Source organism: Diceros bicornis, chromosome 29 (assembly GCF_020826845.1).
Source record: "Diceros bicornis minor isolate mBicDic1 chromosome 29, mDicBic1.mat.cur, whole genome shotgun sequence".
Classification (NCBI taxonomy): Eukaryota; Metazoa; Chordata; class Mammalia; order Perissodactyla; family Rhinocerotidae; genus Diceros; species Diceros bicornis.
Window position 1 is genome coordinate 1,377,714 of NC_080768.1, and position 12,770 is coordinate 1,390,483.

At 42.7% G+C, this 12,770-nt stretch overlaps 1 protein-coding gene across 1 annotated transcript in view; it reads left to right on the plus strand.

Annotated features, from left to right (window-relative positions):
- Positions 1 to 12,770, plus strand: part of DLGAP2 (DLG associated protein 2) — a 159,137-nt gene that overhangs the window by 138,019 nt on the left and 8,348 nt on the right. The window contains exons 9-10 of the mRNA XM_058524845.1: positions 2,482 to 2,567; positions 4,149 to 4,564. Coding sequence (XP_058380828.1) covers positions 2,482 to 2,567; positions 4,149 to 4,564 — 502 coding nt within the window. The remainder of the gene's footprint in view (positions 1 to 2,481; positions 2,568 to 4,148; positions 4,565 to 12,770) is intronic.

The window sequence follows — 12,770 nt, forward strand, 5'->3', positions numbered from 1 at the left end:
CCTGTCGTGTTGTAATCCTTATACCACTGTCTGGTAACTGCATGGTGCTCTGTGTCTTGAGTACATCATCTTTGACTGTGTGTTACCATCCTACCTCACTACCCTCGTTTTCCTCGTGTTTCACCTTATAAATGATGCTCTGATGAAGACCTCACACTCTGGTCAGAATTTAATGTAATTTCTTTAGACTAGAATCCTAAAAGTGGACTAAGTGAGGCAAATATTCTGAACATAATTATGATAAAAATTAGTACTCTTTCCATGACGAAAGTCTCTCTAAAAGTATACATATGAATTGATTTCACCCATATCGTGCATCTATCAAATTCAACAATATCTACCAAAGTTGTAATATCTAATACCTTTGACCCAGCGACCACATATGCTATGAATATGTTCACAAAAGTTTGCACATTTAGGGGCCAGCCCAGTGGCATAGTGGTTAAGTTCATGTGCTCTGCCTTGGCGGCACGGGGTTTGTAGGTTCGAATCCCAGGCGTGGATCTACGCACCGCTTATCAAGGCATGCTGTGGCAGGTGTCCCATATAAAGTAGAGGAAGATGGGCACGAATGTTAGGCCAGGGTCAATCTTCCTCAGTAAAAAGAGGAAGATTGGCAACAGATGTTAGCTCAGGGCTAATCTTCCTCACACAGAAAGAAAAAGTTCACAAATTTATACATGTGCAGATGTATATTTACAATGGCAGAAAACTAGAAATAACCAAATTATCCCTCTGTTGAAGACTGATTAAATAAATTAGGTTATATGCATAAGATGAAATCGCATGCAGTTAAAACACAAGGCTGCCCTATTTGCAGGGACATGGGGCAACATTTTAAATATATTGATTTTTATGTGATCCTTTTGTGTAAAATAATAATAACAACAATCTCCATGTCTAGCAAGGTAAAATTTGATAAAACTGTGACCCACCTAAAACTGGAAGGAGAAATGGTGATTAACACCAAGGTTAGGATTTTCATTCAGGAATGTTCTTCCTCCTGTCATCAATTTCCTCTTCCAGCTGTCCAAACATACAACACAAATGAGGTACGACTTCTATGCATGTTTTCAGAATTATTCCAATAAAAAACGGGGTGTACCCAGCCATTCTGCACGGCTCAGTAACCAACCAGGAGCTCCAGGGTCTTCACGTGGCTATACTTATTCTGGCCACAGAGGAGCAGTGCAGAGCATGGCTCTGCGGTCAGAGAGATTCCAGGCATGAATCCTGGCTCTGCTCCCAACAAGCTGTGCACCCCTAGGCAAGTTACTCACCTTCTCTGATTCCTCATATGGTCAATGTGGCTAGAAACCATGGCAGGGGTATCGTGTAGACTATGTGCCATAATGCTTGTTATGCTGTAGCACAGCACCTGGTGCATGGTAAGCATAAAATAAATATCAGCTATTATTGTCATTACTTCTATTCACTGCAGATTGAGTCAGCCCTTGATGGCATAGGCTTCACTTAGGGCAATCACAAATTACAATCGCAGTTGTAAAGTACACCTTCTCTTTCGTAACTCACAGAAGAGTGTGTCATAATTATTTGTTTAATGGTTTATAGGTTACCCCTGTAGCGATCATTAATATTTTAAAGAAAAGATGTGTTTTACAACCTAGTTATGACATTTTGGATTGGGGTCAGAAGTCCTATTAATACAATAGATGATGTTTTTTGTGAAAAGGAAAGGGCTGCTTGAGCATCTGGGATAATATTTATGATGAAACTAACCTTTGGTTTCACAGCCTTTTTGTACTGAGAGTTGGGGTTTTTTTAGAAAATGTGCTGTGTTAGAATTCCCTCATGGGTTAACTTAACACTGCTGACGATCATGGAAGTGCTTCGTGGGTTTGGGGAGACCTTTTGGCAAATATGGCCCCAATAAGGATTCTGTGCAGAATACATGATACCTGTTCTGTTCAGACCTTGCCCAGCTGGGCACGGTCCTGTTAGCAAATGTGAGACAGCTCTGTGTAGGAACAGATGGAGAGGTTGCTTCAGTGTTCCTGGTAAACGCTTCAGTTCCTTTCTGTGTCTGTATGTGGATGCAGCCATCGGTATAATTCTATTAAATTGCTTATTTGTTGTCCTTAGCACTATCTGGTTCATGCTGTCCTTCCCTTCTTCACTGTAGGGTATGATAAGAGCTTTTCCGTCCTATAATAACACACTGCAACAAAGACTATTTTTTTCCTGAGCTGAACTAAGCAATTTTATTTGCACACATTTAAACGACTGAAGTGCAGCACTGAGTTCAAGTAGTTACACAAAACGGGATGAGACACAGTAGCAGCATCACGACAGCAATATGAATGCCTCCCCTCTTTGTGATTTTGCTGGGTCAAGTGCTTCTCGGCATTGATTACACAAATGCGTAGTTAATTACAGCAAATGAACACACACGCACACAAATAGTCCCTTGCCCAGGTCCCATATCTCAGTTCTAAAATAGGATGTTCTGTGTTGAATTAGGTGGAAACAGCTACAGATTCCGACACGGAGAGCCGAGGCCTACGGGAGTACCACTCAGTTGGCGTGCAGGTGGAAGATGAAAAGCGGTAACTCAGCCCCCTGGAGATAGATGCTGTTTCCCTGGCTGGAGCTATTTGTTAAAACCTGATTGCAAGCTTCTAGATCATGCTGACCATCAATAATTCATGCCATTTGTGGAAACAGGGTCATATATTTATACTTTTCAATTTATATCGTTCAAGTATGAATTAACATCTGCCTGAGTCTTGTTTTTGCGAGAGGCGGGGGAATGATTCTTTCTAAAGTAATTTACCACCTATGAGAGCAGAGTGGCTGACAGCTCTGAAAGTCAAAGTCCTTTATCCAAAGGAAAAAAATAGGCTGAAGGTGAAGTCAATGCAGGTTTTCTCACCTTATAACGTTAAAAGTGGAAAGAGAGACGAGAGAGAGGGTGAAGGAAGTTTAAGACCTTAGCTGTACCATGATTGTTTCACTTCAAAAGAACTGACTCAAACTGTAAAATACAGGCATGTCCATTAGGGTAGTCTTGTTTTTGTAACAAGGGCAGGATGATTGTTTAATTTTATACTTAAAATAGCATATCTTATAAATTTCATAAAGTCAAATTTTAATGAGCGCATTACATCTTGAACTTTCATTACATCTAGTTAGTAAATTCCTGGGTGACATCGCTCATAGCAGAGGGGTTTAGGACTCAACCTATACAGATTTTGATTGCAAAGAAATTCAGACCACAAACTATTGGCTTCCTCAGGTTCCCAGTATACCTCTTAGAACCTGGACACCTTCTGCTCCTGGGGATCTGGGCTGCATTTGGTCCCATTGGTGGCTCCTTCTCATCTCCTTTGCCTCTGGCAAAGGAAATAAGTGGCAAATTCATTAACGAGCTGCATTCACAGCTGTGTGCCATCTGTGGGTGCAGTTGATGAGGAGCCAAATGCACAATAGGGTAAAGTTTGGCTGTGCAGACACATGCACACACATTCACACACACACACACTCCTCATGCTGCAATATCCGGACTCCAATTATAAGTTCATTCCTGCCAATCATTTCAGTAACTGGCCGTGCAGAAATGGGTGACATTCAAACACATACAATGAAAATATTTTTAAAACACCTGCTGAAGTCAGAATTTGGATTCATTACTTTGCATAAAAGACTTCATGGGGATTGATATTAACGTTATTCAGATAGGAAAAGAAACTCATGCCCTGAAATGTGACATGAATAGTCACCAAAACTCAGGAGGATACAGATGTTATTTACAAACAAGAAGCAACACAGGGCTGGTTTTACATACATACAACATGTGGAAGTTGTGTAAACTTGTAGCATCTTTCTGAAAGGAAGGTAACAGTTCTGAGATAGTGGTTTCATGGGTACATTAACCCTCATTGTATCTTGGTGGGCATGGTTTAGACATTGAGACTTAGGTAGATGTTAGAGGTTAATTATTTGCGAAACCAAATCTTCTTTCATAGATGAAACACCAAAATATTAATAATAAAGATGAAAACATTCATCCTTTCCTTGAGACGTTACATCGCTGTGGCCCAAGCGTGTTCTTTATAAGCTATGTTTAGGTTTTGTTGCATAAAGTCATCTCAGAAAGGCTTCCATCTGTCTTCCTTCCTCCTCTGCAGACACGGGCGTTTTAAGCGTTCGAACAGCGTGACGGCCGGCGTCCAGGCAGACCTGGAGCTCGAAGGCTTTCCGGGACACATCACCATGGAGGACAAAGGCCTCCAGTTCGGCTCCTCCTTCCAGCGGCATTCGGAACCGAGCACGCCCACCCAATACGGGGCGGTGAGAACTGTCCGGACCCAGGGGCTCTTCAGTTACAGAGAAGACTACAGGACCCCAGTGGACACTGCAAACCTGCCCCCGCCCGACCCCTGGCTGGAGCCGTCCATCGAGACGGTAGAAACGGGAAGGATGTCTCCGTGCCGCAGGGACGGCTCCTGGTTTTTGAAGCTGCTGCACACAGAGACCAAGAGGATGGAAGGCTGGTGTAAAGAGATGGAAAGGGAAGCAGAGGAAAACGACCTCTCGGAAGAAAGTAAGGGCGCAGGTCTCCCCTGCAGCTTTTAGACGAGCAAGTGGCAATATTAACGGGGGCAAGTTCTTTTATACTCGAGTAAATTAAGATAAATGTGCTTCCTACCACATCCCACTCAATTCTAAGAAAAGATGGAAGTAAATGGACAGAAAAGCCATTGCTAAAGCACTGAAGGGCATCCTTGCGTTTGCTTCCTTAGGTAGCGAGAGAGACTGGGCTAAGTGTTCTTGGTAGCATAGCTTATCTCCTATTCCATGTACCAGTTCTCTTGAATTCCAGCAGTAACCAGATTTGGAGCATTTCAGCCATTTTCTAGAATCATTGCCATCCCATCTTTATAGGAGATTGCTTTGAAGGGCCAGCCCAGTGGCTTAGTGGTTAAGTTCACGTGCTCTACTTCGGCGGCCCAGGGTTCACAGGTTGGGATCCCGAGTGCCAACCTACACACCACTCATCAAGCCATGCTGTGGCAGCATCCCATATATAAAGTAGAGGAAGATGGGCATGGACGTTAGCCCAGGGCCAATCTTCCTCAGCAAAAAGAGGAGGGTTGGCAATGGATGTTAGTTTAGGGCTAATCTTCCTCACCAAAAAAAAAGAAAAAAGGAATTGCTTTGGCTTTATGCCAAAGAAAAGTTGAAGAAAAGTAAAAGATTCACTGGTCAGCGATGTGACGGTGCGCTCCCAGCTCTCCCGTCACAGGGCTGAGTGGCGATCTGTGTGATTCCCTGACCACGTGTCAGTGGTGCAGATCTGCTCCAATCCTGGGTCCCTGCCTCCCTCTGTAGAGAGAGACAGCATCCCTTATTCTCCACCTGCCTCCCATTGACCTGAGGACCCCACCATGGGGCTTGTCCAGAAGCAGCATCCTTCATGAATTGCTGTATGTGCTTTCTAAACAAACACTACGTGTCCTTGTTTATAGACCAAGAATACCATGAGAATACTTGCAGCACCCTTAGAACTAACCCTTGTCTTTACCAAAAGGCAATTTCACAAAGGAATTTCTGAATCTCTTGACTTGACAAATCATTCTCCCTTTAATGTCTTTTTTTCTTTTTCCATAAATTCCTTCGTACTTTGGCCAGATCACTATAAATTTTGAATTCAGGAGGATCGCTGATGTCCTTGGGAATTTCGCTCTGACCTTGGACTTCTGGATGACTGCTGTAATAGGATGTGTCAGGAATCCTAGAAGTGAAAGTGCAATGATACAGGGATATGGACCGTAACTTATAGCACAGTGGCCCTGGAATTGAAGAAGTCTGCTGAAATCATTGGTGTTGATCTTTAGTTGTTAGAACTTACGGTGTTAACCCATGAAGAAAGGGAGAGATTGGCTTTAACTTACTAATTATGTTCTCCTGCATCTCTCTCTTAGTCATGATCCCAGATATCCTTTTCTTGAGTTGATATTAGACAGAGTCTTTTGGAGGAAGTGTTGCCATGGTGAAGCGTTGACCCCCCGCCCCCCCCGCCCCCCCCCCCCCGCCTGTGCCTGTATTGCTGCCGTGCAACATTGTGCTGCATTGTGGCTGACGAATGTCAGTGTAACAGTATCCAAACTGTTTCCATGCATTTGTCTAAATTTATCATCCGTTTAGGCTACATTTAATGGGATGATTGCTCACAATTCAGATATTTAAAAATCACTCGTTTCCTGCAGCATTTTTTCGTTTGTTGGTCTGTGCTTCAACTTGGCAAGATTGTTTTAATTGTATCAAGGAGTTGTAATCTTTATCACAGAAAAGAAACACAGAAAAACTAAATTGCCTGAGTCGACACAAACCTCTAGTTAGAGTGTCAGCTCCAGGTGGGTGAGCACTGACCTGTGCAGCCTGGGGTTGGTACACATCTGTCAGGGCTTGGAACTCGGGAGGTGAGTGTTGAGCAGTTAAGACGTATCTTCTACCTCCCGTGGCTCCTCAGTGAAACACCTCTGAAGAGGCGCAGATAGGAAGAAGTTCAGGAAGGGGTGATATTTGTCAGCTCTTAGCCCCATAATGTGTCTATGAAACTTTCTTCTACAATCACTTAAATTTACACCATTTCAGACCCATCTGCAAGTTCTGGTCTCCCTTTGTGTGTGGAAGAAAAGGAGATGTCAGTCATTGCTGCATTTGTAAGATAACGCAGAACAATTCTTACCTCATCATCATTTCCCATATTTATTCATTGTTTTTTCAAAGATTATAGTTGGAAAAAAGATATATATATTTTTTAAAAAGACATCTCTAAGCCGGCACGTTCTGAACATTTATGACCTGCCGACTCCTATGTTAAGTGGCTTACACACCTCGTTAGATGCTCACCGTACTGTGATGGGTAGATGGTAGTGTCACCATTAGCAAAATAAAGAAACCGAGGCTCAGAGAGGTTAATACCTTGCCCCGGATTCCATAGAGCGTAGCGATGGGATGAGGACTCAAAATTATAGCTGTCTGCTGTCGAAAGCGCTGCTTTTCCACTACGCAGTCTGAAGTGATTACATCAAAATGTTCCTTTACTGGAAACTTCCTCCCGATGTTGCTTTCTTCCTCTTTGTATTCTTATGCACTGCCTCTTCTGCTATTTTAGAAAATGTGGAGTCCCTATTCCTGGCCATTTACTTCATTCTGATCCACAGTAGCCGTGACACCCATTATGGTCCAGAGAGAATCCCTGAGCCGATAAAATAGATACTGAGGTCATCGAGCCATAGCCATTGGAAATTCAGAGGTGAAAGTTTAAAGGAGGCACCTTCTTGCTCAAGCTAATCATGAAAGATCTAACAACAGGCTTCAGCGCTAAAGCATTGTCATTCTAAGTCATGATTTTCTTGTCACTGGGGGCATTCAAGAAAATTCTAAGAATAATGCCATAAGTGCTCTGTATATGAAATTCAATTTAATGACCTACAATGACCCAAATAAGATATACAGTATTTAATTCAATACAATAAGATATACAGTATTTAAATTTCAGTTGCCTTATTATTAGGCATCTGGAGAATAAGTTTTTCTTTGAGAGCGGAAAGTGGATTTCTGCTGCCCCTCAATTGTATTTCCCTAAACAAGTTTTTTAAACCCTTTTTTGAATCTTTGGGATCTTCTTCTGGTCTCTTTCATTACTATGAACATCCAACAGATACTTATTGAATACGTACCATAATCCAGCTACTGTCCAATAGACTGGAGGTTGATGCAAAAATGAACAAGATACAGTCCAGACACTGACTGCAGTAACTAAGAGGGGTGAAGTAAGGCCAGAGCAAGACTGCGCGTGGCGAGTGGGAAATATGAAGTGTAATTAGAGAAGTGCAGCCAAAGTGCTTTAAAACCTCAGAGATGTGAGATGTGCTTTCAACGAGGAAAATTCGGAGAAGGCTTCGTGGTGAAGGCGGCGTTGTGCTGGCCCGTGAAGGCAAGCAGGATTTGGTCGGGCGGGTGGGGCAAGAGGAGAGAAAGGAGCTTCGAGGGCACAAGCCTAGGCAAAGAAGTGGAGCCCGGAGCCCCTGTATAAGAGGACCCTCATTTAATCTGGACCTCCCGCTGGCCTCGAGGAGAGACTGGGCTGCTGACCTCTCCGTCCCTTGGCTCTGCCGTCCTCCACTCCCTTAGGGATGTGCGTTTCTCAAAGGATGGGACAGCCTTGTGTTTTCTCAAAGCTCTGCCCCTCTGCTGTCATTTGAGATCTAGGATCCCTGAATGCAGGGGTGGTATTTGATGCACTTATGCCTGGTACAAAGCCCTCCCCTCTGCATGGAGAATTAGGAGGAGGGAAGAGATGGGCAGTCTTAATAAACAGGGTATTCACACTCCTACTCACACCTACCTAAAAGCGTAGCATTGAGAATCCCAGCAAATCCTTCAGTCGCCCTCATTTAGGGGCTGGGAGTGTCCTGTGCCCTCCCCGTTCTGTAGATACCAGTTAAATAATTTTGATTTGACGTGGGTTTTGCCACCGCTATTTCATAACTATATGTTACTGCATTGCTGTGAGCCTTGGACATAAGGAACAGAGAATAGACCCCATTTGATCCTTTTGTGATTTTCCTCATTTCTTTTCTAAAGTTGCCCAGATATCTTGATCTTTTTGTGGACAAAGATGGCAAAACACTTATTATGTATCTCCTCTGTGTGCCTCGCACCATATTAATCACATTTAGATTTTTCCCTAATAACTTTTAAAAGGTAAGGTAACCTTCTATTCTAGTCCTAATTTTAAGAACAGATATACAGGGTTATTGGCTTCAGCACTTTTAAAAGTAAAGATTAAATTAAATGGCTTGTTAAATCAAAGCTCTGAGCACAAATATTGAAATTTCCATTACGTAAAATTATTTTTTCCCAAACTGTAATTTTATAATAACAGTTCACTGAACTGATTGAAGGAATTTAGATTCATTCAATCCTCTGTGGTTAATAAAAACTGTCGTGAACCCGCATAAATACTGGTGTAGGTTAAGTCATATTAATATAGGCTTCCTATTGTTAGTACATAAATAGATATATTCTGTAGGGATTGTAAACCGTTACTAGACTAGTGTTTGGGGATTTTTGTATTAATTATGTTTAACCAAACAGGTAAATGGCATAGAGTGAAATGAAAAAAACAGTATGTTTTCTGAAACAAAAGAAATTGTTCCAAAGCTACAAAGATCTTATTCAATAAGTTCACAGAGAATGAATCATATGATGAACTTGACAATGGGGTCTTTTGAAAGGTGTTGAGAAGTTCTCTTGCCCCAAAACAACTCTGCCCAAAATGGCTAATGTTAAATATCAGCTGGTCAGATACACCGAACCAGACTCACAGAGCCGGGGGGGCTTTAGGATTTTCTCGTCTAAGGGACTCCTTTTACACAGTGAGTGACGGACCAACAGGTTCACAGACCATACTACACAAGAGTTAGGATTAGATGTATGGCGTTGGGTCTCCCAGACCTTCATCCATGCTGAGGTGCCATGATCTCCGGAGTGGGGAGATGTCTAGCTGCAGTCAGCACAGGGAAGAGGAAATGACAGATAGCTCAGAGTGACCTGAGAATGCATGGACCACATCCTAATGCAGGGGGATGAGGAGGTCATGACCAGAGAGAAGCTGCAGCTATGTCTGCAGTTTGCCCAGGATGTCTCAGATCAACAGAGCAGAGGACAAATTGGAGAATCAGAAATAATGATGATCATTCTGAGCAGAAGAGATGTTACGGGCACTTGGTTATAGGAGCCTCAGGGATCCAACGTATTGTATAGCTTGATAGAGCAGCCACTGCTTCCAGACTTCTGATAGCAGACACAAACCAGGGATTGTGCCCAGGTTCTTGCTAAATATGTGGTAAGTGCCCTATGGAGATGTCCCCACACTTCCCAACCACCAAATGACCATGGGGAAACAGGAGCATAAAAGGAAAAGTGTGCTCGATAAATAGGAAAATGGTCAAGCTTGAGATCTGGAAGGGAGGAGAGTCGTGGAAGCAGCAATTTCTCCACACCTGCTCTACGACATTAGTCACGAAGGAATCCTGGGAGATCAGGAGGTAATAAATATTCAAATGATCATTTCCAACGTTCTGCAAAGTCTACAAAAATCCACTTCAAATTTTAGAAGAAAAGGATAGTGTAAATGTTGTCCTGGCGTTTCATAGCAAATTTAGGTAGAATTGGAAATTGTAGACATATGAAGAATAAATTAAAGGAGCAAGTAAGTTAATCAAATTTCTTTGTACATCAAAGGCGAGGGTTGTATCAGGGTCTTTGTAAATCTGCATTCTGATGAGCATTAGTCCTTATCTGCAGCTCTTGAAAGAAAAAGTGTCTAAACTATGACAAAATTAGGGAGGTATAATGCAAAAAAATGAATTGAATTTTCACTTTGAATTCTTTGCAATTATCGGAAGCTATTTACATGATAGGTTTCAGATAGAATCATCCCCGTTCCGTGAACAGCAAAATCCTCCTGCCTTTAGCCATCACATCATTAGCTACACTCTTCAACAGTCATGATCTCTCCCAGCAATAATCAATTTCTACCCTTTATAATAACCCTTCACTACATTCAATCAACACCAAGATAGTGCCCATCTATCCGTGTGGTGCTAAAGATTATAAAGTGAAGTACTTTATGTGAATGTTTCCGTTGAATTACATTTTAAGAAGAATATGAAAATTAGGGATTAAAACTTCAAATTGTATAAAACTGATTGACTTTTTAATTGCCATTTGAGAAAGCATAGACTCAGTAAAAAGAAGCGCATTTATTCGTCACTCCTATATATTCCTGCAGGGACAGCTTGATTAAGACGAGTCTCTTTACATGTTTTCATCAGTCATTCAGGTAATGGGGTTTACAATGGAAATTCAACATTTCAAAACCAAAGGTAGTTCCTCCACACGGAGCAGTGAGACCAGAGCTGCAGAAACGTGTTCAGTTTGGGGATCAAAATGTGGACAAAGTTTGAAGGACTTTCACCCCTTCTAGGAAATGCTCCAATCCCACTGCCTTCCTCCACTTCATGTTAAATCCTGAACCGAGCCCATCCCTTACTCTCCACCCTGCGCCACCTTCGGGGGCTCCTGCTTCCTTCCTGTGTGTGTGTCACTCCCCTCCCCGTTGCCAGACGCTGACAAATCAGATCAAGGAGGTGGGCAGGATGGGTGGGGTGGGGTGGTGTGCAAGCCCCTCATGAAGTGGATTTGTAAAAGACAGAGGGCCAGGTATCACCATGCATGACGATGTACCATTTTTTCTTTTTTTGAGTCTAAAAGGATGCCAAAGTATGATCTAACAGTCACTTTTATTAAAAGTTACATTTTTTAAACTCTTTTTTAATATCCTAGAAGCAATCTAGAATTAGATGCTATTAGGGATTTATTAACTTCTTAGGCATGATAATGACATTGGGCTTGTACAGGACGATGGCAGGGACGTGCTGGCTCCAGCTCATCTTCAGGTGGTTCAGAGAAATCAACCCGCTCGTGTGGCAGGGTGCTAATTGCTGATTCTAAGTGACGGGACAGAGGTGCTTGTGAGACTTTTCTCTCGAATTTTCTGTATGTGTGACATTTTTCGTAAGAAAACTTTGGGGAACAACAATCTGAGTTCATTACAGAAGATAAGAAAATACAGACAAATGAAGACGTTTCTAAGTCCATTATCTTACGCAGGAGAAAATCACTTTTCAGAACGCTTTATATGTAGTGCCAGACCCTCGTTTTTAGAAAATGAATGCTGTGCTGTACCTGCTGTTTTGGGATTGACTTATTTACATTACAGCTTGTCTTAAGCATCTTTTCACACTAGTAGGTTTATTTCTGGGACATCAGTTTCAATAGCCTCATAGCATTTCTTTATGTGGATATTAAGGCGCTTTCCAGCCACCGTCTGTGATTATTCCTTTTCCCCTGGAGTGAGGCCAAGGAAAGGGAAGACAGCGGCAGCGTGGCTTGGCTGTCAAGACATCAGAATCTTTAATGCCGCATTCTAACACACATTGAATGAGCCTGACAAATAATTGGTTTGGAGACTGCCCGTTAAAATTACTAATGCTTGTGGAAATTATGTGAGAAAGCTCATGGAATTGAGTTTACTTCTCTGGACCTCAGTTTCCGCCTCTGTGGACAATCCCTACAGCTTCGATAGTCAAGGGTGCCCCGTGGACCAGCACGGGCAGCCCTGGTGCTTGTGAGAAATGCACAGTCTCAGGCCACACCCCAGACCTACTGAGTCAGAATCCGCCTCGTAACAAGACCCCCAGGAGACTCATGTGCTTGCTGTTTGGGTCTTTGAGCTCTACTCGCTGTCTTCTCTAGATGAAACCTTGAGTACGTGAATGTTCCACCCTGAAGTAGATAAACCATAAGCACACAAATATCATGTGAGTGGGGATGGTTCTCTCACCTCTGCTCTCGTGAACAACAGATCTCCTTAACCATTCCCGCCCGGCGTTGGCAGATACAAGCTGGCCATGGCTCTCTTCATGTGAAAGCCAGAGTCGATGGACTGAACTAGTCACTAGCAGCTATCTGAGTTTGAAAGTGTCTGGTCTGGTTAGTTGTTATCTGTGTGCTGCAAACAGTCTTGAGGGACCCCCAACAGAGAAGACGAAATTGAGCAGGTGGGAATAATCCATTTCTGGCTGTAAGAGCTAGATGCGGTGTCAAGTCTATGAATAACTTTTAAATTGTTGCTTAGGCAATAACACTTATCAGAGATAAACGGGCCCGGG